Below are 24,688 nucleotides of genomic sequence, written 5' to 3' on the forward strand. Positions count from 1 at the left end.
CCCCTGCAACGAATAGAAAGAGATTTCTTCTGCATTATTGTTATGATCGGAGCCCGATGCAATATGAGCCAGCAGCAGCCTGTGTTGACAGACGCCTGGGCTCTGAGGTGTGCGTGTCAGCGCGCAACATAAAACGACAAAACAGGGGGACAGAAAGGAAAGGGAGAGTGAGAGTGGGAGCACGCATCGCTGGATATCATAGGTAAGGAAAAGGAGAAAAAAACATGGATGTTTATACTCTGCATTTGGACTTATTCCTGCTGGCCACGTTTTTTGCTCTCCCTCCCATTTTTTTTTCTTTCCTTTGTGCCTTAATTATCATCACGCTCCCGAGATATAGGGGAAAAATTACGTCCCGGTGAATTAATGCGAATTAATGCGAGTGCACGACACGCACCCACATTCCAGCGAGGAGAGGAGAGGAGAGGAGAGGAGAGGGGAAAGAGAGAGCCGGTGCGAAATGCCATGATTCGCCATTCCGTGTCATCTTTTCTTTTAAGATGTGCAACGTCTGGAGAGAGAGGGAGAGAGAGCACCACACAGGCATCCATTCTGATTGCGAACATGTATGTGCTGCTCAGCACGGCTCCCTCCGTCGTATACGTGCACAGTGATCCGCCGTGGCAGGACCCGCACCGGGCTGTGCAGCAGAGCTTCGGCCGGTCTCCTCCTCTGCATGTGTATCAATAACAATTCTCAGGAAGAAAGAAGAAGAGTCGTTGCGGTGCCCGCTTGCTGGTGATGTAAGCAGAGCAACTGCATGCTGCTGCTTTGCATCACATGCAGTGGGCAATTTGTTGATAATGCATATGCTGTGCGCGTGTCCACGTGAGTGTGTGTGTGTGTGTGTGTGTGTGTTTGTGTGAGGGCTAATGATAATGCTGATGTGTATTAGCGCTGTGTTTGTGCCCCAATTGTTTACTGGCCGTGGCCAGGAACCTGTCAGTGGACCACAGACCGGCCAGTGGATGCCACCTGTAACTGAGATGCATTGTCGATAAAGAAACGCGTGTTTCCACTCCTGTGTGATAAACTTAGTCATCTCTATGCTAATTAGGGTGACTGTACATACACTGCATTGCCTGCAAATATAGGTGCCACTGTATTGTGCATATGAGGTATGTGCAGTGATTGTGACTGATATATTTTACTCTTAAGACTGAATCAGTCACTTCAGCATGCAATAATAATTCATGCATAGCCATGTGTAGTGGAGCAGCGACAGGATTTACAGGAGCTTACTTGCTTAATCAACTCACACATATACACATATTTGGTGGCTACACAGCAGAGTGTGCACTTAGATTAGTCGTGCTAACTGTTCAGCCAAATATATCTCCTTTTTCCTCTCATGCAGCGGTGTGCACTATTTATATCCTCATTCAATATACATGAGACATTTTTTCATCATAGCAGTACATGAATGAATGGATCAGACAAGGCCTCGCAAAGTAGTCCACCTATGTTGTCAGGCACACCCAGATGGATAAAGGATCTTGACATTGTGCATTCCCTTAATGGCTGCCTGCTTGGTTGGATAAATAAGCACAATTCTGCTGGCCATAACCAGGTCATGTGGGTTAACCACAAGTGGCTGTGGGTTTGCGTTGTTGTGGTGAAGGTGGAAGAGGGGGAGGGGGGGTGTGGCCCCAAATTCCCAAGATGTTGGCTGGAGTTGTCTTGTCTCCTGCAGGCTGCCATCCAAAATGCAATGTACCAGCCTGCACCTTTTTCTGGCCCGCATCTGTTATCTGGGTTTCAGTGTGATAGCTCCCATTTATACTCGACCCCAACCGGTGCATTCTGTCAGCGTGAGCGGGTTAAACTATTGTGCCTGTACGTTTTGGCTGGTGTGGTGAAAGCAGACAGCAGAAGGAGACAGCTTTGAGCACAGTGAAAAGCAGTTGTTCTGATACAGTGCGAAGCATGCTGGGAATTTAAATGTTGTAACTGAGCTTTTTCTCTTGTAAACTCAGATGTTTTCACAATGTCACAAATTCCACCTTCCACAGATAGCAAGAAAAACTGTTTGTTACTGCATCTGCACATCGACTAATGTTCTTTTTTGTTGTTCTGTCTGTGGGATTTCTATATAGAAAAAGACTGAAAATACCTTCTTTGTTTATGCTTCTTTGCAGGTTTGGTAGCTCTCATGGTGTAACACGCAGCCCCAGAAAGCAACACAAACCAGTTTAGTCCCTGCAATGGCTTGTGTTGTAAAATGGAATTTATAAAGAAGAAATAATGAAAACACGGACACACAAAGAATCGGTATGAGCAAGGTCTATGTTTTGTTTTTTGTTTTGTTGTATTTTTTGACATAATGGGAAGGGATTCTGTACCTGCCTAATTCTTGTGTGTGTTACATTTGGCAGTGTGTCTGTATTGTAATTAGTTCAGCATGTGATACGATTTCAAAACAGCCAAAGTGCTTCAGACGTAAATTATTCATTTTGGTTGTGAGATGCAGCAATGTGGTCTAAAAAAAGGAGATTCCATGTTTATACTTTATTCTTTTCTCTGCTGACAATTTGTCCCTCCCCTCCGTGTCCTGCCTTCCCTCTGTTATGCCCTGTTCCTCTTTTCACCTCCTTCTCCCCTCCTCTCCCTTTTATTTCCTACTTGTTGTTGCCCTTGCTACATTCCACCTTCAACTGCACCAACTTGACTTTCCTTTGGCTTTTATTAACTCTATCTGCTCTACAATCACTGCATTGCCTCATTTCTCTCTGCATATCCTCCAACTGTACTGTGTTTTTAACATTCAATGCTTTCCCCTTCCATCCACATTCTCCTCTTTTGATGGACTTTGGGCTTTGCAGATGCCCATGCGCAGTGGGCGACGGCGCGGGGCAAGTGAGGAAAGAAGGGGTAGACGCCCACATCCCAGTCCCACTCGCCCTGAACGTAACGACCGACAACCGGTTAGACTCCACTTCTTTTGTCCCTCATTTTATCCTGTAATTGTTTTCGCCATAAGTTTGTGTGCATGCGAGTAAGAGAATTATTATCAATAAAGACCTCTCTGTGATTTGAATTGTGTGTATGAATGTGTGCTGTCGGTGAATGAGTCATCAGTGTGATTGCCATAGACCCTTGCAGTGTCAGTGTTGCTGAAACGTGTGTTTTATAGTTCGCCATTTTAAATATCTTTGATGTTTCATGTTTGACATTGATGTTTTGCATGTGTGCACAGAAATGTGGCTTTGTTCTAAAAACAGAAGGAGGCCTATTACTGATTCAAAAGCATCTCCACAGAATTTTAAGTCTTGTCTTGTTTTAGCAAAGAGGTGCTGTTGAGGAATTGGCTGGAAATCGCTTCAGTCGCAGATCACAAGGGCATGATTCATCAGAGAGTGAGGGGGAGGAACTTGTGTCTCCTCCAAAGAGGCAGAAAGTTCAGGTTTGTGTTACATTTCATCAACCTGTTATGTAAAGACCAATTATAAAGCTTTGATTCAGCTAAACCATTCAGAAGGCTTTGTCATGTCTATAACCCTTGAAGAGATGCAGTTTGGTTTCATATTTATATGTGTGTACGAATATTCACAAGCAGGTCGAATACATTCTTAAAATCGAGATTTGTGCTTCACCCACCTCAAATGATCTTTTCTTGTCAGGATTCAGTCTCTACCCCAAACCCTCCAACATCAACACACTCAACTGACAGCTCGGCTCCTTCCACTGTCCCACCTCCAACCTCAGTTGCTAGCCAATCCCGTGAAAGTGACAACGAAGATGGCCAATCCCAGGGCAGCAGGAGTTCAGTTGTAGGAAGCCTGGCCAATAGCAGCAGCAGTTTGAGCAGTGGGCGGGACATAGACCAGGACAATCGCTCTTCATCCCCAAGTCTCTCTGCTTCCCCACTGGGTAGCCTGGACTCTGATTCCGATGGCCCTGTTTCACCAAAGCAAGGGGAGAGAGAACGGGAGAAAGGCAAGGAAGGGGGAGCGGCGAAGGTGGCAGGAGAAGATAGGCGATCACTCCGAGAAGGGAGAGGGGAAGATTCCTGTGGGGACGGAGAAAAGCGAGATGGGGATGCACGAATAGAAGACTGTCCTTCTCTTAAGGCCCCCTCCACTCCATGCTCTTCCTCTGGTATGACTCCCTCACTCCGCGGAGCAGGGGATTCATCAAATGACAGCAATAGTGGGAGGAAGTCATATTTCTCCCTGGACTCCAAATTGATGTGTAAAGTTGAGTATGGTGGACCGACGGGCGTCGATGGTACACTTAGTGGCAGCAGAATGAATTCCAAAGCCAGCACACAGTGTGTGACCAAGACAACTATCTCTGGAGGAGATTTTTCCCATAACAGCCCAAACCTTCCCCACTCCTTGCCCCCTCCACTCCCTCCCCCACCTGCCCTGAAACCCTTAGAGCTCGCAGGACAAAACCTGCCTGCTGAGGTTAAGACAGAAAGAGACAAAATAGAAAAAGCAGATAAACTCCTGGACAAGGCGCAGTCTGCCCCTCCCTCCCTGCTGCCACAAACTGGCCCCCAACCGCAGTCCCAGCCTCAGACCCAGACTTCCACCCACCCTCACCACTACAGCTCCACCAGCTGGCAGGGTGGCACAGCGACTGGTTGCCAAGGGAGCTGGGGCTACACCCGTTACCCTGGCAACCACCACCCACACCAGCCACAGCACCAGCCCCCGGTGCAGCAGCAGCAACTTCCCTCCGTTTACAACCCTCCGTCCTCTCGCCACTCCTCCTCCCACCCCTCTTACCTCCCCCATCCTCACCCTCACCCCCACAGGGAGTACCTTCCCAGGTATGCCGGAGGGGGAGGGGACAGAGAGAGGGGGGCTGCAGGAGAGAGGGAGAGGGGAGTGAGGGGGGAGTGTGGGGGGAGGGAGATCAACAGGGAGTTCTCTGCTCCTATTGGCAACAGCAGCAACAATAGTAGTGGGGGCAATAGTAATAGTGCTTGTGGTGGGATGGGTGGGCCCAACAACATCCAAGGAAGGGAGTTTGGAGGTTTGCCGGTGGGCCAGAACCGGTCTGAGTTCCAAGGTGGTTCTGGGAGAGATGGGCCGAACTTGGGTCCTGAAAGAAGAGACTTTGGCCCTGCATTCAGAGACAGAGAGCGAGAGAGGGAAAGAGAACGTGAAGGAGGGAGGGAGTTTCCTCTGCAAAACCAAAATCAGAGTAGAGACTTTGGCCCCAATGGACCAGGAGGGGGGCATCCTAGAGACAAAGATGGGGGCAGATGGGGGGAGTTTGGGGGCCAGACAAGAGAGGTTGTAGGCAACAGTAACCCAAACAATAGCTCCATCCCCCAGGGAAACCCTCCAAGTTCAACCAGTGGGCTACCTGTCACCCCCATCTTGAACCGAGACCCACCTGCGTCACCCCAGAACAACCACAGCCACCCCTCTCACTCCTCCCTGCCTCCACACCCCCACCCCCATACCCAAAACTCATCCAACCGAGACTTTCCTCCTCCCATTGACCAGGCACAGACCTCCTCCTCCGGAACCGACCATTTTCACAGAGAGTATCCTTCCACTGGAGGAAAAGACTTTCCAGCAGGCGCACCTCCTTCCACTGGCACAAATCGAGAGTACCTCAGCTCTCCCAGTGTAACTCCAAACCTGGGGCGAGAGTATTCAGGACCTGGGGGAACCCAACACCCCCACCCATCTCACCCTCACTACCAGTCTGCACCCAGAGACAGAGACAGGGACTCAAACCTACGAGAGTCTGCTTTGTACCAAAACCGTGCTGGTCAAAACCAACCTCCTGCACTCTCTCCTTCCTCCTCTTCCAGCCATCACGTACACCCTCCAAATCCTCCATACCCTCCACCACCATCTCAGCCCGGTTTAGCTACACCTCAAACATCCCATGCCCAACCCCCAACTTCAGGTATGACCGCCAGTGTACGTCCCCCACACTACCAGTCCTCTGCCCAAACTCCTCCAACACCCCTATCTCCCTTACCCAGCCCGTCCACCAATCCGATGGGAGGCTTCTCATCTTTTCCGCCTGGCTCGTCTTCTGCACCCAACATGCCACTTCCTGGACCGGGAGTATCATCCAGCTGTTCACCGGGATGTCGCCCCTCCCCTTTCCATGGTACTTTGAACAGCCACCCTTCATTCAGTGGAACGTACCACTCAAATGGAAATAGTGGAAGTAATATGACCAACAGCAATAGCAACAATAGTGCACCCAATAGCAGTAATACCAACCCGCAGACACTCTCACCTCAAAATGTGTCAAAAGGACCTCCACCTCTTAGTAACTCTGCCAACAACAACATCCCCATCCCTGCCACCAGCTCTTCACTCCCTGGTGGAGATGGGCATGCAGATTCAGGCCCACCTCCCACACCAGTCATCAAGGAAGAACCAGTCGAAGACAGAGAAGAGAGCGAAAGCCCACCACCATTGTTAAGAAGTCCCTCTCCTGAACCCAAACCTGTAGACATTCCCATCCATGCCAGCCAGTCAGCACGGTAAAGTAAAAAAAAAAAAAACAAAACACTGAGAAATTACTCTGTCTGTATCACTTTGTTCTGTTCCTCTCTATGAGAGCAGACATGATTACCAGTAATGATCATTTTTATGATGGCGATACAGACTCCTGATGGCTGCAATAATGACGCGTCCTGTGTTTCTAGGTTTCACAAGGTCCTTGACCGTGGCAGCGGCAACTCCTGTGCCCGCAGTGATGTCCTCTTTGTCCCGTTGGACGGCTCCAAACTGTGGAAGAAGAGGAATGAGATGATCGAGCGGGCCCGGAGGGAGGTGGAGCAGCGGGCCAGAGACTTAAGGGAAAAAGAGAGGGAAAGAGAGAGAGAGCGTGAGCGTGAGAGGGAACTGGATCGACATCTACAGGTGTGCACACATCGAGCGTGATAATTACAAAGTGTGTCAGATTTGGTGGATTTAATTTAGTTTATAGTCATCACTTTAATGGAAGGGGGGGGCAGAGCGGGACAGATGTGATTTACTGTCTCCTCCTGTTTTCTCTGCAGCAGCAGAAGGATGTCGGTGCCACTGGAGGGGGCCGCCAGGGTTCCTCACTCTTCTTTCCCTCCTCATCTTCTATCATCCTTGACCCTTCATCTTCCTCCTCTTCTTCCTCAGGCAACCCTGTTTCCCACCCTCCCCCTCACCCCCAGCACCATCACTCACATCCGCATGCTCACCTTCCTCCAACGCACCATCTCCACCCCAGCCTCTCTCATTCGATCCCCCACTCCCTCCTCCTGCCATCCATGGGTGGGGCATCAGCAGTGGTTGGAGGGCCACAGGGGGCCCTAGGAATAGGTTTAGGAGGGCCTTACCTGGGCCCGGACACCCCTGCACTGAGAACCCTGAGCGAGTATGCTCGCCCTCATGCAATGTCTCCTCTTGGGGCAGCAAGTCGCGCCCAGGCGCACCACCCACAGGTTCACCATGGCCACCCCCATGTCCATCCATCGTTCTTCCTTCCTCAATTCCAAAATCATGCTTTAGGCCACCCGCACCACCTGCCTACTGATGCAGCTACAGCAGCAGCCATCTTGGGCTTTTTGTATGGTGGTAGCCTTGAAGGTGGTCCAGGTGTTGGCAGTCACCCTGGAGTGCCAGGGGGTCCAATGCCTGGAGGGATTGGGGGTGCAGGGTTAGGAGGAGTTGGCTTTCCTCACGCAGTGGCTGCACATCGAGAACGAATGAAGCCAGGATTTGAATTTAAGAGTGATGAGCGAGTTTACCCCCCAGGATCCATACCTGACCCTGCAGCTCTCGCGCTGGCTCACTCGCATTCACATGCCCATGCCCATGCCCATGCCAATGCCCATGCACATGCTCATTCCTTGTTGCTAGGAGGAGGTGCAGGGGGGGCCAATGATGTGTCACTCTATGGCACTCCTCCACCCCCAGCTCCCCCCGGCCCTCCGCACCTCCAGAACCCAACCCTAGCTCCAGTAACTCGGCCACCCAACCCTCCTGCACCACAGTCCCTGTCAAATCCCCCCCCTTCATCTCTCCTCCCACCTTCACTTACCTCTCACCCTTCATCTGCACCACCTGCAGCCCCAACAGCCCCCACAGCCCCTGCAGCTCCACCCCCAGCTCCTCCTCCACCTGCACCGCCAACTTCCAACGCCGCCTCACTTCATCACCCAGTCCCCCATTCTTCTTTTCCAAGCTCCCTCTCCTCTCATCTGCCACCAGCCCCAGCTCCTGCTGCTCCCCCAGAGGCCTACCCCACTCCCACTCGCTCTCCCGCTTCCTATGAGCGAGACAGGAGTGGGGAAAGAGAGCGCGAGAGGGAAAGAGACAGAGCAGCTTTGCCTGCATTTGGGGACAGAGAGAGAGAACGAGAGAGGGAGAGAGAAAGGGGAGGAAGTGGTGGAGGAAGCGGAGGAGGAGGAGGGGGAAGTGGAGGAGGAACAAGTGGAGGAGGTGGAGGAGAGAATCTGGGACGTCTTCAGATGCTAAATGTGACGCCTCATCATCACCAGCATTCACACATCCACTCACATCTCCACCTGCACCAGCAAGACACAGGTACCCACTGCTACTAACAATGCTGTGACTGTCACTATCAGCTGTCTTGGGATTACACAGATGTGCTACTCTGAAAACATTATGTAGCCGTAATTATTTCAAGGAAGCAGGATTTTTATACTAGCAATTCTCTGTAGATCACAGATGTCCATTGTTGTCCAGCAACCGTTAAAACAAATCGAAGAGTGCCATTGTTGATTTTTTTTTTAATATGTCGAACATAATTGTTGACTGAATGACTGAATGACTGGAGTTAAAGGATAAGGCTGATATTATTCTTCTCATCTGCTCCCTAAGAGCCCCATCTGTCCATTTATTTCTACGAGTACTGAATATGAATTTTGGGAGAAACAACTGGGCACTGTCGTTTTTTTGCATCAGGCTGACTCACAATAAACAACAGTCATTTTATTGTATTAAGTTGTGGATGACAGTGGAGCTCTTTGACCTACAGTGTTTAATTTGAATTTACACTGATGCTTCGACTCATATTAAATATCTCCTGTATTTCCTATTACATCATTGGCATCCAGCGGCGGGCGGGGTTCACCCCCTGATGGACCCGTTGGCGTCGGGGTCTCCTTTGGCACGCCTCCCATATCCAGGAGCCACGCTAGGCACCCCCATCCTATCTCACCCCCTCACTGACAGCGAGGTGCTCCGCCAACAGCTGTTCGGTGAGGAGAAGGCTCCTCGTCCATGTACTCGTTCAGTTTCTTTCTCTAAAAACTCCACAGTGCAGACAGTTTACGAAGAGAATTTAGATACGATAATCATGATTGACTGTCACGCTCCTTTTTTCCTTCCCTTCTCTGCCTGCATGCTCTTCCCCTTTTCCACCCTGTTTCCTCAACAGGTGCTCCTTTCCGTGACCTGCCCCAGCCGTCCTCCCTCACTGGTCCCATGTCCGCAGCCCACCAGCTCCAGGCCATGCAGCAGGCCCAGAGCGCAGAGCTGCAGATCCAGAGACTGGCCCTGGAACAGCAGTGGATCCACCACCACCACCACCACTCTCTCACCCAGGACGAGTATTACAGGCAAGGATGCTTTATGTGTCAATATTGGAAACATGGATTAAGGGTTAGGGTTTGGTTCATTTTGGTTCACTACTCACTATTTTTACTGATAATCTCCATCTCATGTTCAATGGGGTGTTAAATGACCACGTTAATGCAGTGTGTTGGCTACAGTCTTCTCCTCTGCGCTCTGTGCGAACTGCTTGCAACAACTGACTTGCAGAGGAATAGAGAAATATTTCTACAAAATGTTTTTGGAGGATAACCAAACTTTGTTTGGTTAGTTTATCGAACTCTACAGTAGATAGAGTCAGATATATATAGATATAGTCGATTGTATAATGTTACACTGAACATTTGACCTCTAACATTCTTTCGTTCCCTCTTTTGCCCTTTTAGTCACCTGAAAAAAGAGAGTGACAAAACCCTGTGAGGGGGCTGGGATGTGGTGAGGGGGGAGGAGCATGGAGCGAGAATGTGTTTGCAAACTTAAACGAATAAAGCAAATCAAAAGCACTGAAGGAACAAAGACTTAAAACAAATGCTGGACGAAAGGACGGGGAGTTCACCGAAGACAACAAAGATTTTTTTTTTTTTTTTTTTTAAGGATTTGAAAAAAGAAAAAGTAAAGAAAGAAAAAGGAGGGAGGAGGGCGTGAAAATGTTGCACACAGACACTGCTAACTGCACCATGGTGAAGATCCAGACTCCAACGCTTCCCCGCATTATGTTCTTGAACTCCAGTCTTGTTTTGTTTTGTGCTCTGTACAGTATATTAGATGGGGGGGGGGGGGGGCGGCTATAGTGAAGTACAGTATGTGTAAAATACTTTTGCCAGAAGGAATGTGTACATGAGTCTCTTTTATGTCTTTGCATGTAGCTAGGCGCTTAAATCCAAACTGGTGGAACTTTTTGTTCTATTTTTAGTAACCACCCCCTCTTTTATACCTGAGGGGTGTTGTATATGCATGAGACCAGCAATTTAGTGTTATGTTATGTTTCTGATCAATAGTATTGTTATTATGATTAATGTTGTCTGTTTGTTGATAATGATATAATTATATATACAGTACATATTATTTGTATTATTTTTTTACATTTTCATGGTATGGCAGGCAGTTTTTATTTTTATTTTTTATTTTCAATTTAACTTGTGAAACAAGATGCAAATGAAGGCAAAAAAATCTGAAAATAAATTATAATCTTTTTTGCTAGTCTCTTGTGTATTCATGGGTGCACTACCCCCCCACCATCCACATCTCCCCCTCCCCTTATATACATTCAGACTATTTGCCCTGTCTTTGTTTTATACAAGTCACTCATGCACAAAGCATATCAAATTCCTCACTCTTCTCCCCCTCCCCCCTCATCCATGCCCTCCCTCTCTCTCCTTCTGACTGCCCGGTTTTCTTTCTTTTTGTTGAGTGTAGCTAATAAGAGACACATGGGATGAGTGTGAGATACAGGAGTGGAGTTGCTTCAGTGAACAGCAGCCACCCTGTAGAGCAAGCATTCCTTTACTGCACTGTACAAATGAAAGGAAAAGAAGAGAGAAAAAATACGTATAAAGAGAAAAAGGAAAAGGAGAGAGGAGGAGGAGCTGTGAGAGTGTGATTTACAGACGCTGTTGAAGGCTCAGGGCTGTATGTGTTCTCACCGTGTCCGACTGGAGGAATCCCCTTCAAGCGGACACAGATCAGTGAACGCTGCCTTCACATTCAAACACGGAGCCACTGCCACCCCACAGATGTCACGACCTGTCGATGTGGCTTAACAAACCTTCTTCCATCATAACGGTGCACTCTGTCAACTTATGTTGCCTGAGTAGAATCTCTTTAATGTCTAAAGTCTGCATTCTTTTTCTTCTATGCAATAAAAATTCCTCATACTGATGTGACATTGATTGATAGTCTCATCTGTGAGAGCCATCACAGGCAGGGATAGTGATACTGGATGTCACCCAAGTTATAACGTATGATATGCATACTGCGAGGTGCTATGTAGGTTGGATGTCATTAAAAGTCACCTTGAATAACTATGTCAACATAATGTAAAGTATCTTCCAGCAGGACAAATCTGATTTTCCCCTCTGGTGACATCACATCTGGGTGATATTCTTAGCTCTTCATCAGTCCTCTCTCAGGGTGGACGAGGACATTGCGAAAGGTGTGGATGAAACATGGAAGACATTACTTTGAGCGCCACATTTTATATCGGCCTGGCATCATGCAGCCTTGTTTCCTTGCAATTTTACATTGTTTCAATGCAAATAAAGGTTATTATAAGCAGCTGCAGTTTGCAAATTCAGTACAGAAAAAACTGCAAATAATTCTTCTTCTATCATATTGACCTACTTTCTAGTAACGGATATAAAGGGTTTTGTGTATAAGATTGATGTGCGTTGTCAGATAACATTTAAATCACGCAGCTTTTAAGTGTCTGTCATTGTCAGCATTTGTCATTAATAACAGGTCCCATTGTTGCAGAAGAGAAAATGAAAATACTTAAAACTTGCCAGCAATTTTGGTCCCACATGTGAAACCAATTTGAGTAGATTAAACAAACAAAGCCACAGATCAACACCGTTCTTTTATAAAAAGATGATTAAAGTCGCACGCTCATCTAATCAGGGACAGCTTTAATCTGCATTGTAAGAGTTTCAATTAGCCCATTTAATTACAATGGAAGAAGAGCCATGTAAGTCTAATAAACATCTTCCCCAAATGAAATATATTTCTTTGCCTCAACAGACAAGTAAGTATTCCTTGTCTGTTGATGTATAACGTGTGTCTAGTTATTGTAGTGCCTATTGCAGCTGCTGCTCAGTGTGTAAGATGAAGCCAAAAAGTCACATGTGTATCGCTGTAACAACAATAGTTCTTTGCAAGTTTTAACTTTCCCCTGTGCCATTAATCAAAGAAAGTATGCGCAAAGACACTCGGGCAAAAAGTTCAAATGAGATGCACTGACTTCCAAATAGTGCCACAGACGGCACAACACTGTCATATATCTTAGATTTGTGTTTGAACACAGCACAGAGTCTAATTTGGTTTAGTCCCTGTCCCATTTCTCCCTCCAGCAGAGTATCTTCACTGCGCTTTTTCTTTTTTTATTCAAGCTCCATTGTACCTGCGACACACACTTTTAACACTTTTCTGTGTCCTCAAACTGCTACATCTTCTCCACTGCTGTCTCTCTCATCCCACCCAAGCTTTCATTTGCTTTGCCCATGATGGAGGAAATCAGCAGATGACATTGCATAGACACTTCACACCCAAAATGCTGAAACTCCTGCCCTCAGATGGGCATTACAGAGCTCTGTATGCCAAATCAACAGTTTTGTCCTGAAAGGTGTCACTCTGATTAACTGGTCCCAGGAGTTAAGTTCAGCTGGAGTCAAATTTCATGTTTGCCCACGCACACTTGGCCAATAAAGTTAATTCTGATTCTGATTAATTTAGTCTTTGTTGGATATCTGAGGCACAAAGTGGGATGAGCAGGTCTTTCCACGTCATTCAACCCATCACCTAATAGATGTCACACTCCAGTTGCCATGGTACTCAGTCGTACGCAGGAATAAAAAAAAAAATTCAAAGAATATGGATGTAGAGTTTTTGTAGCGTAGTGTGCAAATGCTACATCTTACATCTTAACAAATAGATGAACCTGTCAAGTTGAATCGGTTGAAATATAAAGTCAGTAGCTTTCTGGTGTATCTGAGGTGGTACAGATTTTTCTGATCAAGATTGAGGACCCAAACATTCAAACTCAGTCATGAGGTTCTCTGGAAGAATAAGAGAACTGTTGTTTGAAAAATGTCTCCTCCATTAGGAGTGGAAACATTGGAGCGTTGGTCAGAGTCAAAGAGTGAAAAAACTCCGCCCTAATCACGTTAACTTGGACTGGTAAAGTTTCTGTTGCATCAAACACAATGTTGGGTTTGAATCTGGTAAAAAGAGCTCGTTGTTGGTACAGATAACAAGAACTTGGACATGAAATAGCGCTTGTGAAACAGGACACGTGTCGGGGTTCACCACTGGATTCTTGCTCAGGGTGGTGGCAGCACATCTAAAGAAATGGAGAGAAAGATTTATATCCAGATAATTTCCTTCACATCGGGTCTAAATGATCGTCATTCACATCTACTGCAAAGAGACAAATATTTGGACTAAGTGTTGCATTCCACTGGCTTTTATATTACGACCAGATAATAAAATCAACCAATCACACAAGCTTGTTGTTACCAGGTGTGGGGTGCCAGGATATTTTTCAGCAAAAGAAATATTCATGATTTTTGTTTCCAGAGATATATGGAGCTTTGTGTACCCATTTTAATGGGAAAAAAGAGTGAGGGAGTCCTTTGGCGATGAAGTTAATAGGAAGCACATTGCTCTTTTGGAGATTTGGAAACCCTTTTAAACATTGAACCAAACAGCGGTGAAGGTACAAAGTGGGTGGTGCAATTCCATTGTATGACAAACTCTCTCTCTACAAACCTTTATACAGAATATTCAAGCTAAGACAGAGCACCACTCTAGTACTTCAGTTTAAACACACAATTGGAGTTTAGCCCCAGCACATAATTCAGCATTTTTCTAATCCACATTTTCAATGTCAAAGAGATATTGTGTCATCATTTTAATTGTCTATTCTGCACTCTTGTCACAAGTGGTTTATTGCACAGAGCTCCTGTATGTACACGAGTGCTCTTAGAAAAAAATCTCTCTGCAGTGAGCCTGAACTAGAGGTTTTACAGCTTTATGGGAAGTATGATTTTAACATGGTAGTTACCCACAGCCCAAGTAAATGCAATCAGTATAACCTCATAACGTAAATAATATTTAGATGACGAACAAAATAATCTTCAGACATGTAATACTCATCACTCTCATTTCACCACTGAATATAATATAATGGGCAGCAGGGGGAATGCCTGTTCAGTTGTTTCCTCCATGAACCAACATCTTACATTGATGCCAAATCACCCCAGAGTGAAATCTGTATGGACACGAGTCCATATATTTGGTAAGAATCTCCATCCAAAATCAGCATCAATCTACTGCTATAAATGCTTCCAGTTGCAACCAGACCGAGGGAAGGAGACATGAGTGAGATCAGTGACCTGGATCACAGTCGGGTTTTCATTTCATCTGAAACGTGTTGGATGGAGTTTAGATCAGGCTTCTATATGCCTCTTCCAAAACAAACTTGGAAAACCTATTTCAGGCTGACCCAAGAAAGACTTTCCCCCAATATGTTTCCATTATGGTGGAAAGACACAGTGGTCTAAAATACCCTTCAGCAATAAGGGTACGTTTTCACAGCAAGTATTTTGATATGTCATGGAAAGAAAATCACAGGTGCTGCTTTTATGATATAACACAATGATCTGGACTCTGAAACGTAAGCAGCTGTTTACACCTGTCCTTTTCCGACCAAACCACATCAAAATGTCCTCCGGTCCCAGGCGGCCCACATGCTTTTGGCTATGCTGCATAAACGACAGCCATTAACCATAAATTTTAGGAGAAAGAAATGTTTCAGTTATTTTCAATTATTGGCATATTTTCCTGTGAGATTGTTGCTCTGCCATGACAGTCTGCTAGCAGCCCACTTTCCATTAACTACCAAGTTCTGTTCATACTAATTAACACAACTTGTGTGTGTTTTTTGGATTTGTTGCTCTTCAGTCGGCAGCACTCATCTTTCACTCCTAACGCTGTCTGGTCACACGCACAGACAAGTCACTCTGCTGTTTATCCCGCCGGCTCACTGTCCCACTTCCATGACTTAGTGGGACACTGCTGTCCCAATAAGAGGACAATGAAACGGATTTGCCAAATATGAATTATATAAAAGAGGTTTTAATAAAAGCCCTTTGAGCAAAATTTTATATTAAAACGCAGTGTGGTCCATTGAGCCAATTTAATCTATTTTTAAGTTTTCAAATGCCACTCTGATGTATTTAGTTACTGAAAGCCACTGACCCACCAGTGGATCAGTCCTTACAAACTCAAGCTGTGATGCTAAATGTAATTCAAAACCCACAAGACTTTGTTTTAAATTCCAGTGGTGAAAGTTTCCAAAGACAATTACATTATCTTAAGATGCAGTTTTATAGGAATGAATTAAACATAATGGGCCGGGCAACTAGAATAATTCCACTTGGTAAATGCAGAGTTTGGCTTTTAATAATTTTTATGACGCAGCTGTTGGGGCCACAACAAAAAGCACACATGCCATAGATGGGATTAATAAGGAATAACATAACCAAAATGAAAACATGGTGTGACAGCTGACTGGAGAGTGGAAAGGTGGGTGAGCCTCGGACACACACAGTGCACCAATCAGCTACCTGCAGACGAAGACACACAGATGAGTGAATGGATCCCTCACCCCAAAATGTAAACCCCCATAGTTCAGTACAGCAAAAATAAAGAAATAAAGAAATTATACTTTCGGAAATTGGGCTTGGCTCTATTACAAGAAATGGAAAATTCTCAAATTGGAAAGAGTGGAGAACACACCCTCCACACCCTGAAATATTTACTTCCAAAGTGAAATTTAAATTTTCAACAGTCAGTGCTTGTTTCCTGCATAGAACATTTAAACCTGGTAGTTATACTATTCTGCATACGATGCAGATGAAGGAAATATACTGTGTGCGGCAGCTTCATACAGTCTTTGTGTTTTTACAGTAAAAGTGCAACAGCCTGAAACAACTCCAACCCACTTGAAAACAATACATTTAACACTCTGTTAGTCTGAACACTGTCTGAACACTCAGGAGGGTGAAACCACGAATGAAAGGATATTACTGCCACCTACTGGAGCACAATGCTACCCCCCCCTTCATATTCATAAAACACTGGACCATACCAGATTGGTTGGACTATTAAAACTTTATTCTTTAAGAATAAACTGATCATAAATAATTTCTTTGAAAAACTATTGTACTATAATGTAAGTGAATGTCCACCAACATTTTATTTATATTTAGTGTTTCTGTACAGAAGGCTTCCTCAGGTCCATGCACATTTACCAACAGACGACACAATTAAACAGAAAACGGACATTACAATCTTTGTTTGCAACCATTTGTCTTTGACAGAATTAAAACACAAATGACTGACAGATGACAACAGCGCATCTAATCAATGGACAAATGTTGTTTTTTTTGTGTCATACAGTAATATTTTCCCTCTTGTGAACGCATCTCATGTGTCTGCCAAGAGACTCCATCCATTTAAAAGATTTGCCACAATAATTACACACAAAGTGTTTCCCCTCGGTGTGGATGGTCTGGTGTCTGTTCAGAGCGCTTGTTGTGATAAAAGTCTTTCTGCAGATTTCACATCTGTATGGCCTCTCCCCTGTGTGGGTCCTGATGTGAGCTGCGAGGTGGGAGCAGTTACTGAAACGCTTCTCACACACAGAGCAGCTGTAGGGTTTCTCCTTGCTCTCCTCGCTGCTGTGGTGGTTGTGGTGGAAGGGGTGGAAAGGTAAGGCGGCGTCCTGCAGGCTGCTTTTGAGGCTGGAGGAAGATGAGATGAAGTCCTTGATGTCTGACTCGAGGCTTTCCAGCTGCTCTGCATCGTGGCCCATCCAGAGACCCCTGTGGCTCTTCTGCTGCTCCTTCTTGATCTGCGCAGAGTCCGGATGCTCCTGGTCCTGGTCCTGGTCCTGGTCCATGCTGCTGGCCTCGTCCTCCTCACTGTGCTGGGACTCAGCTTCCACCGCTGGGACAGACTGATGGTGCTGCTGAGTGGGAGGAGGAGGAGGAGGAGGAGGAGGAGGGTGGTGGTGCTGCTGCAGCTGGGCTCCAAGGCAAATATCTGCCCGGGCCTCTGAGGGGCAGAAAGACATTACAATCATGCAACTGAAGTAAAAAAATAACAACCAAAGGGGGTCAAACCAACCTGACTTGAGGAGCCTCAGCTGCAGCCTGAGGCGACTGATTTCAAAATCTTTGGAGCGAGAGATTTCCTCTTTGTATTCGGCCATGGTCTTCTCCACCGCTCCAAAGATCTCCTCCGCCGCCGCCGCCAGCCGCTCGCTGAGAAAAGCTTTCAGGGACAACATCTTGGACGCTTCTTCGGGCTTTCTGCGGTTCGCCGCTGCGGGTCCCTGAACGTCACGCTTCGCTTGTAAACACGGACATGAAACCGAACCGGACAAAGTGTCCAACATGGGAACGGCCGCCCCCTACTGGACCGGAGGTCAAAGGTCAGAGCCCAAACCGGCTTCAGCGGCCACAACTGCAAAGCGAAAGCTTTAAAAGATGACATTAAAAGTTGTATTGCCAATAATATTACACAAATACCTCTCCCTTGACGGATAGGCTGTATAAATAACGGATTGATGGGTAACAGTAAGTTAGGTTCCCAACTTTAAAATCTCCATAGATTCTTTTACAGGGAATGACAGTTTAATTTCTGATACATGCCACCCAGCTAAGTTCATCTACGGAGAAAAATCTTGTTATATTTAGAGGTAGTCCAAATCTTCCCTGTGCCCACACTAAAAATGAAAAAAAAAAATTAATAATCACAATTTTTTTTTTGGTAGCAATTGCCATGAAAAGTCTTCAGGGGTGTATAATTCTCCTGATACCTGACTCTTTGACTGCTGGGAGCTTGTTTTAGTTCAGTGCTGTAGCAAAAATAGCAATGCTTCTCTGTATGGCATTGTCTTAACAGGAGCTCACTCTTGTAATGAGATACTCTGTCAGCCATCCTGAGAATACTGTTGGGATTGCTTTGTTTTTGTGTGTGCTCGTGGGAGAGAGAGAGAACCAACTGGTACATGCGCACATATTCCACAAAATGAAAGGTCAGAGTTTGGGGGGGCAAAACAAACGTCAACACACTGAAAGAGTCTCTAAACTTTTTATTATAATGTTTCCTTCCAGCCAGCCCATCCTTAAATCCATCGGCCATGACTTAGTATGTTAACTTGTTAATGGGCACCTCCCTCTTGGTGAAACAACCAATGAGGATCATGCATGTCTACAGGGAGGTAAAAGCCACAGAAGAACATCATAATTACACATAAGAGACACTAATATTACAAAGACAAATAAATCTGATTGACACGAGCTGTGACACTTTTTACACAAAGTTGGTAAACTTTTCAAGTAAAGGCGTGAACTAATTGTTCACCTCAAGGTGTAACTGTCAGTCTTTACAGCTTGAGCACTTGGTGTGGAAGTTTTATGCGCACAGACTATTTAACTCTTTTCAGTGCAGTATAGTGCATGTGTCAACCTGTCCCTTTTCTTTAAGAAAATATATACCCAAAAAAGATAAAGGAAAAGGAGGGAATGACACCATTACACAAAATGCTTTGAATAAAATGGGGAAGTCGACTACGTGCTGAGTGTGAAAGATGATGGAATCACATGGAGCGGGCCTCTAATCTGGACATGGTGACATTGCAGCTGCCTGGACGTCTTTATGCCTTGGCATTGATGATTTCAATAAACTCTGGCTTGAGGGAGGCTCCACCCACAAGGAAACCGTCAACGTCCTTCTGGGAGGCAAGCTCTTTGCAGGTGGCACCGGTCACTGACCCTGAGAGAAGAATGTAGACTCATGAGAGATGAGACAGACATGAGCATTCAAAATGAGAATGATTCATCTCATCTGGTCACACTAACTGACCTCCATAGATGATCCTGACAGAGTTGGCCACAGCCTCAGATACATTGGTCTTCAGCCATCCCCTCAGTTTCTCATGAACCTCCTGAGCCTGAGATGTCAAACAGGAAAGTAGATGCATTTTGACACGTCGGGATAAGAATGCAATCAGAAATCGGGAAATATTCGGCAGATTTCTGATATTCACCTGCTGTGGGGAAGCAGTCTTTCCGGTGCCAATGGCCCACACAGGCTCATAAGCAAGCACAACCTTGCTCCAGTCCTTTACATTGTCTGTGAAGAAGTGTGACAAAAATTTAATTTGATTTAATATGCATTTCAAAAGCCTTCTGATTTCAGCTCTCTCGATTGCTTAAGTTACAATCTCTAGATTTCTGTGCTTTTCTACTGCAGTGGTGCAGTCAGGGGTCCCCATACCTGCGATGACCTTGGTCTGAGCAAAGACGATTTTCTCGGTGATGCCACCCTCTCTCTCATCCAGCTTCTCCCCAATGCAGGCGATCACACCGAGACCGTTCTCCAGAGCATGGGCTGTCTTCTGGCCAATGAGCTAAAATAAAATAAGACCAATTTGTTTTCTGTTCATCTTCCTTTTATTAACTACTGCCTAACCACGTAGTGTCACAGACAATGACAGAGCAGCTACAAACTGACAGCGGGATATAAATCATCTGGAATTACCTCATCACTCTCTCCAAAGACGTGACGCCTCTCAGAATGGCCCAGGATCACCCAGTGCACACCACAGTCCTGGATCATCGCAGGGCTGAAATTGAACACACACACACACACACACACACACACACACACACACACACACACAATTAATCAAAACTGTTACATAAACAAGAGATTGTGGAGCTACTTCTCTGCAGTTCGGCCATGTATATGGTGGATATTGTCATTTGCTCACTATCTCCTAATCCCCTGTTATTTTCCTCTGATCGGCAAATAACATACCTGATCTCCCCAGTGAAGGCACCCTTGGGAACTTTGTAGCAGTTCTGAGCTGCCACACCAAACTTGGCATCCAGCTTGGACCTGACAAAGTCCAGGTAGATTGATGGAGCGCCACACACAACCTCTATTCAGTTAGAAGAACAAAAGAAAGATAGGGTTACATTTAATAAAATACACTCCTGTTCAGCTTCCATCATATCAAAGGTTTCATGAGTGTGAAGTTTAACAGACATAGAAAAAGGAAGTCAGAAGGAAGTCAACAGCACTCATCGGTAATATAGATGAGATCGCTAAAAACGTCACATATTCTTTAACTCATCTCAAATAATTTAATCATTTCGCTATAACAAGCATTTATGTCAAAGGAAAAGTCAAACAAACAAAAAAAATAAATAAATAAATAAAATCACTAACAATTTATAAACACTTTAAAGGCTGGTTTAACACCACTTAGGTCTGGATTATATATAAACATTTGAAGAGTAGTCTGAACAACCAAATGCGCACACGCACACGCACAAAATATTCATTCCCCTACAGCACTTTGGGGGGTTGAATGGAAAAGTTCAGTCATCCAAAACACAGGGCTGACAAACGGGCCTTAAAAAGGAAACAAATTCCATAAATGTGGAGTAATTCAATCTTTGGCTTCTTCACATCATTAATATCTGTTGAAGGAGCACACTAAACATGTGCACTGCTGATGGTTTAACTTTTTAAATCTGGGTGCATAAGGCACTGCATAAAGACAAAATGTTTGCCCTCATGCAATGAAGAGTTTATTTAAGTCAACATCAAGGACATCACAGCAGAGTTAAGACACTGACATTCACATTGAAACTGTATCTGTGAGGTTACAGGAGTCTATATTAAACACCTCACGATATTACTGGTTGAGTAAAGGTCATTTTTCTGCTGTCACACTGAGGCCTCTCTGCACTAAAGGTCTGAGTTCAACCTCCAAAAGGTCGTCTACATGGCTGCATTCTGCAGAAGTCAAGGAAAAGTCACCAGCGGGAGTTTTAGGGGTCACATAAGAAGTTTCAATATCCATCCTGTGAGGAAAATCAGTCTGGGAGAGGGAACCAGCTGAAGCTTGTGTTTCAGCCTGCCTCTGTTAAAAAAAAAAAAAAAAGAGGGGGGGCGGATTCATTAATGGAGCAATGTCCAAAGAGAGGCTGACAGTTTGTGTGAGAGTTGCATAAGAGCGGTCTGCAGGAGGAGCAGAGCTGGCCCGATGACAGCAGAAACAGGCAGCTGTGAGCTCAGCCCGTGATGCACTGACACAGATCCACAGATCCAGCGGCGGCGGCGGCGGCATCTTGGGTGCAGTTTAGTCTGCAGCCAGCAGGAAGCACACGGCAACAGGGCAAATGTCTCCTGCTGCATTCAGGCCGCGCCGGAAAACACGGACTTCGGCCTCCAGCGCGGCCGTGACGTTTAGTCGCCCTGCTCTTCGGCGATAACGCAACTCTCGACAAGCAGAGTTAAAAAAAAATAAATAATAATAATAATAATAATAATAATAATAATAATAAAGAAATCCTCAATGAGCTCACGAAGAGCCCCATTTCCACCTGAGTCCAGGTGATAGACGAGTGACCTAGCGCACTTGAACGCAGCCCGCTCTCTCAGTGAAGACTACGTGCAGCTGCAAACGCACACCCACCGCCGACATTACCGACATTACCGACCTGTGTTGGCCCTGTGTTCGCCCTGTCTGCCCCGGGCTGACCCCCCCTAACTTTAGCAGAGCTCACTGTGCGGCAGACAGACAGATTCTCGTGTCATTCATTCATTTATTGGGCGGCCGAGTCGCTTTTGGCGCTTGTGGACGGAAAACAGGTCGTGACAAGGGAAGAAACTACACGAAGCAGCAGGGAGTGAGAGTGTTGAGCCCAGTAAAACATATAAACAAATTAAATTAAATTAAATTAAAGCTAATTATGAGGAGGATTTCGGTGCACTCACCGACATTGGGGTCCACCTTGGCTCCGTTCATGGTGTGGATGAGCTCCCCGAGGCTTTTCTTGTCGCCGTTCATCTTCCAGTTTCCACCGACGAAGAATTTCCTGCTCATGTTTGCGGTGTCTGTTCTTTTCCTTTACGGTTTACTGAGGATTTGAAACGGTACCGACAACACACCACGGTGCACCTCGTCCGGGGCAAGAGAGCGGACGTGAATCGGCAGCGAGGGGTATTTATGAAAATGGGAAATGTGAGCCCTCCTCTCACGGTGCTCCATTGGTCTGCGGCGACACGCCCGCAAACGCATCTCCCCATCTGAGGAAGGGGAAGAGCAAAATGTCATGCAGCGTTCAATGAGCACCTGTTACACTGGGCTTCAGATGGGAGCAAATAAATAGTATGGGCCCCATTCATCCCATTGATTTGACCTGAAGTGACACAAATGAAATGAAATTATGCAGATGTGTGTGAAACCTGAACGTGTCACTGATAAATGATCAGACAGAAATTAAGAAATGTGACAAAGTAAATGTTAAACCTTGGATGCCTCAGGGCACGTATATATGGAGTGCTGTATTTTGTTGTTTCTAAAAGTATAAAAAAAAAAATCACTGCGATAATACATCTTTTAAAGTCAACATAGAGAAAATATAAACTAATTGCAGAATAAGTATATAAATCAAAACAAAATTTCTTCACACACCCCTCAATTTACCCTTTTTTTTTTTTAGAAAAAGTTTGTAATAACCCAGTAAGACTTGATATTTTAGATTTAGGACCAAAGTCTAGTGTTATTTATAAAACAAATGTATATAATATTGTACTGTTTCATTGTGATGATTGAAAAGACAGATAATTGTAAATGCAAAAACATTTTATTATCACAAAGAGTGAACATGGCTGCAAAATATAAGTGAAAACATTAAGGACAGCGAGCTAAAGTGTATCTAATCTAATGTGAGATAATAAGGCATTCATATAAGACGCTGCAAAAGAGTATTTGTGCAAGACATCATAATAGCATTGTGAAATCTTCTGCTTTTATGATATTGGTCACGTCATGGTGACAAACAACACAGCATTGTTGCTATAAGAGTTTTCTTCCATTTGTATTAGTATAAATTTGGATTAATTCTTATACAGAGTTAACAGCCTTGCTGTTATTTCTCTTTTGTCAGTGTTTGGGAAATAAGTATATCATGACACCATATTGATTATTTGAGTTAGTATACATTTCAATCGTAAATAGATTGCAAATGATAAACAATTGATATTTATTTTTGTCGTTTTTATTGATTGATTGTTGTTTTGTCATGACCCCCATGAGCTATGTGCTCAATGAATAATAATATTAATAGAAGTAGTAGATAATGGATGATTTTGAAAAGCATTTTTTGATCTTTTATGAAAAAGATAAAAAAATATTTATGTCATCAAAAAATGGCTATCACATTAATCAACAATGGCTATAAATATTGGTTGCTGCTCCAAAAAGTGTATGAATAAACATTATTTTCATATTGTATACTTAAATTAGATTGTTTAATCAATTATAAACGGATGTGGAAGGAAATCTAAGGCGCCATCAATAATTTCCGTTCTGATTCTATAATAGAAACAGTCTGTGAAGGTCCTCAGTCAGCAGTCATAGTGATCTGAAAAAAAAAAAAAAAAAGTATCCAGGCTCATTCTTGGCCCTTTTAACCGAAAGCTTTCTCGGGTAAAACCTAAACATTTCCCCTTCTTAACGTACATTCTTCTCTTTACTCACATTCCTAACAACAAAAACTACACTTTTAACATATTTATTGGAATATCACGGCTGAATATCTATAACATGTTGTGATTCAGTGGCCTGTGTCTGAAGCTGTCTTTGATTGGCTGAAATGACAAAAGTACCGCCCCCTTAGTTTTGTATGACGCTCTCTGATTGGGGGATATTTAGCCCGGCTTGTATTTCCTGCATGCACTGCGGTTAAAAATAATATATTGTTGAACTTGTTTAAAGTATGATCAGAGCTTATTTTTGCTACTAAATGATTTGGATTGTTTTTTATCTGAATTTTTTTTGTTGTAAGCATGTTTATGTCATGTTTTGCATTCAACGATACCATAACCGTAATACATAGATAGATAGTATTAACAATCTCACGGGATGACGATCCGGCCGAGGAATTTTGCTCTTTAGATATTTGTCTAGAAGGTTTCTCTTAAAGAGAAGCCCCCCGATGATTGTCAAAATAAAACTGGATCATCAACTCTGAAAAGACATCAGAAAGTCTTAAAGGAGTTGAGAAGTTAATCGGTAGTATTTAAGTTTAACATGTTGAAGGACCTGGAATGGATGCGTCATGAAAATGTTACAAGTAAAAGAGCCATCATAAGTAAATGTAAATGTTTCACGTGTTAATAAATAATGTTCTGTGTGTTATCATCGTAATAACTATTGTTGTTGTTACGATTATTAATATATTTTCTTTGAATTTGTTGCATTTAATTTTCGCATTAGTTGTACAATGACAATAAAGACATTTTCTTCTTGACTTTTCGAAGGTGTAATCTCCGCACTGGTTTGT

At 44.6% G+C, this 24,688-nt stretch overlaps 2 protein-coding genes and 1 non-coding gene across 4 annotated transcripts; 2 read left to right on the top strand and 1 right to left on the bottom strand.

Moving 5' to 3' along the window:
* Positions 1-10,318, top strand: atn1 (atrophin 1). The gene is made up of 10 exons (XM_029503804.1): positions 1-202; positions 2,139-2,271; positions 2,823-2,924; positions 3,284-3,403; positions 3,621-6,466; positions 6,632-6,848; positions 6,992-8,510; positions 9,044-9,187; positions 9,367-9,547; positions 9,926-10,318. Exons 2-10 carry the CDS (start codon positions 2,245-2,247, stop codon positions 9,957-9,959), a joined length of 5,190 nt encoding a protein of 1,729 aa, XP_029359664.1. The 5' UTR covers positions 1-202; positions 2,139-2,244; the 3' UTR covers positions 9,960-10,318.
* A 6,140-nt stretch (positions 10,319-16,458) lies between these two features.
* Positions 16,459-22,337, bottom strand: tpi1b (triosephosphate isomerase 1b). 2 transcript variants are annotated; one of them, XM_029504076.1, is made up of 8 exons: positions 22,116-22,337; positions 20,145-20,268; positions 19,866-19,950; positions 19,602-19,734; positions 19,372-19,457; positions 19,188-19,275; positions 18,985-19,097; positions 16,459-17,157 (listed from the first exon to the last, which is right to left on the bottom strand). In XM_029504076.1, the coding sequence occupies exons 1-8, from the start codon at positions 22,222-22,224 to the stop codon at positions 16,708-16,710; spliced, it is 1,188 nt and encodes a 395-aa protein (XP_029359936.1). In that variant the 5' UTR covers positions 22,225-22,337; the 3' UTR covers positions 16,459-16,707. The 2 variants fall into 2 exon arrangements, with proteins under 2 accessions (XP_029359936.1, XP_029359937.1); XM_029504077.1 differs by lacking the exon at positions 16,459-17,157 and having other exon boundaries at positions 18,400-19,097; positions 22,116-22,333.
* Positions 22,338-24,284: 1,947 nt separating this feature from the next.
* LOC115045627 (U7 small nuclear RNA) lies at positions 24,285-24,338 on the top strand. Its single transcript, XR_003840895.1, has one exon. It is a non-coding gene; the product is annotated as a U7 small nuclear RNA (small nuclear RNA).
* The last annotated feature ends 350 nt before the right edge of the window (positions 24,339-24,688 follow it).

This window comes from Echeneis naucrates, chromosome 6 (genome assembly GCF_900963305.1).
Source record: "Echeneis naucrates chromosome 6, fEcheNa1.1, whole genome shotgun sequence".
Lineage (NCBI taxonomy): Eukaryota > Metazoa > Chordata > Actinopteri > Carangiformes > Echeneidae > Echeneis > Echeneis naucrates.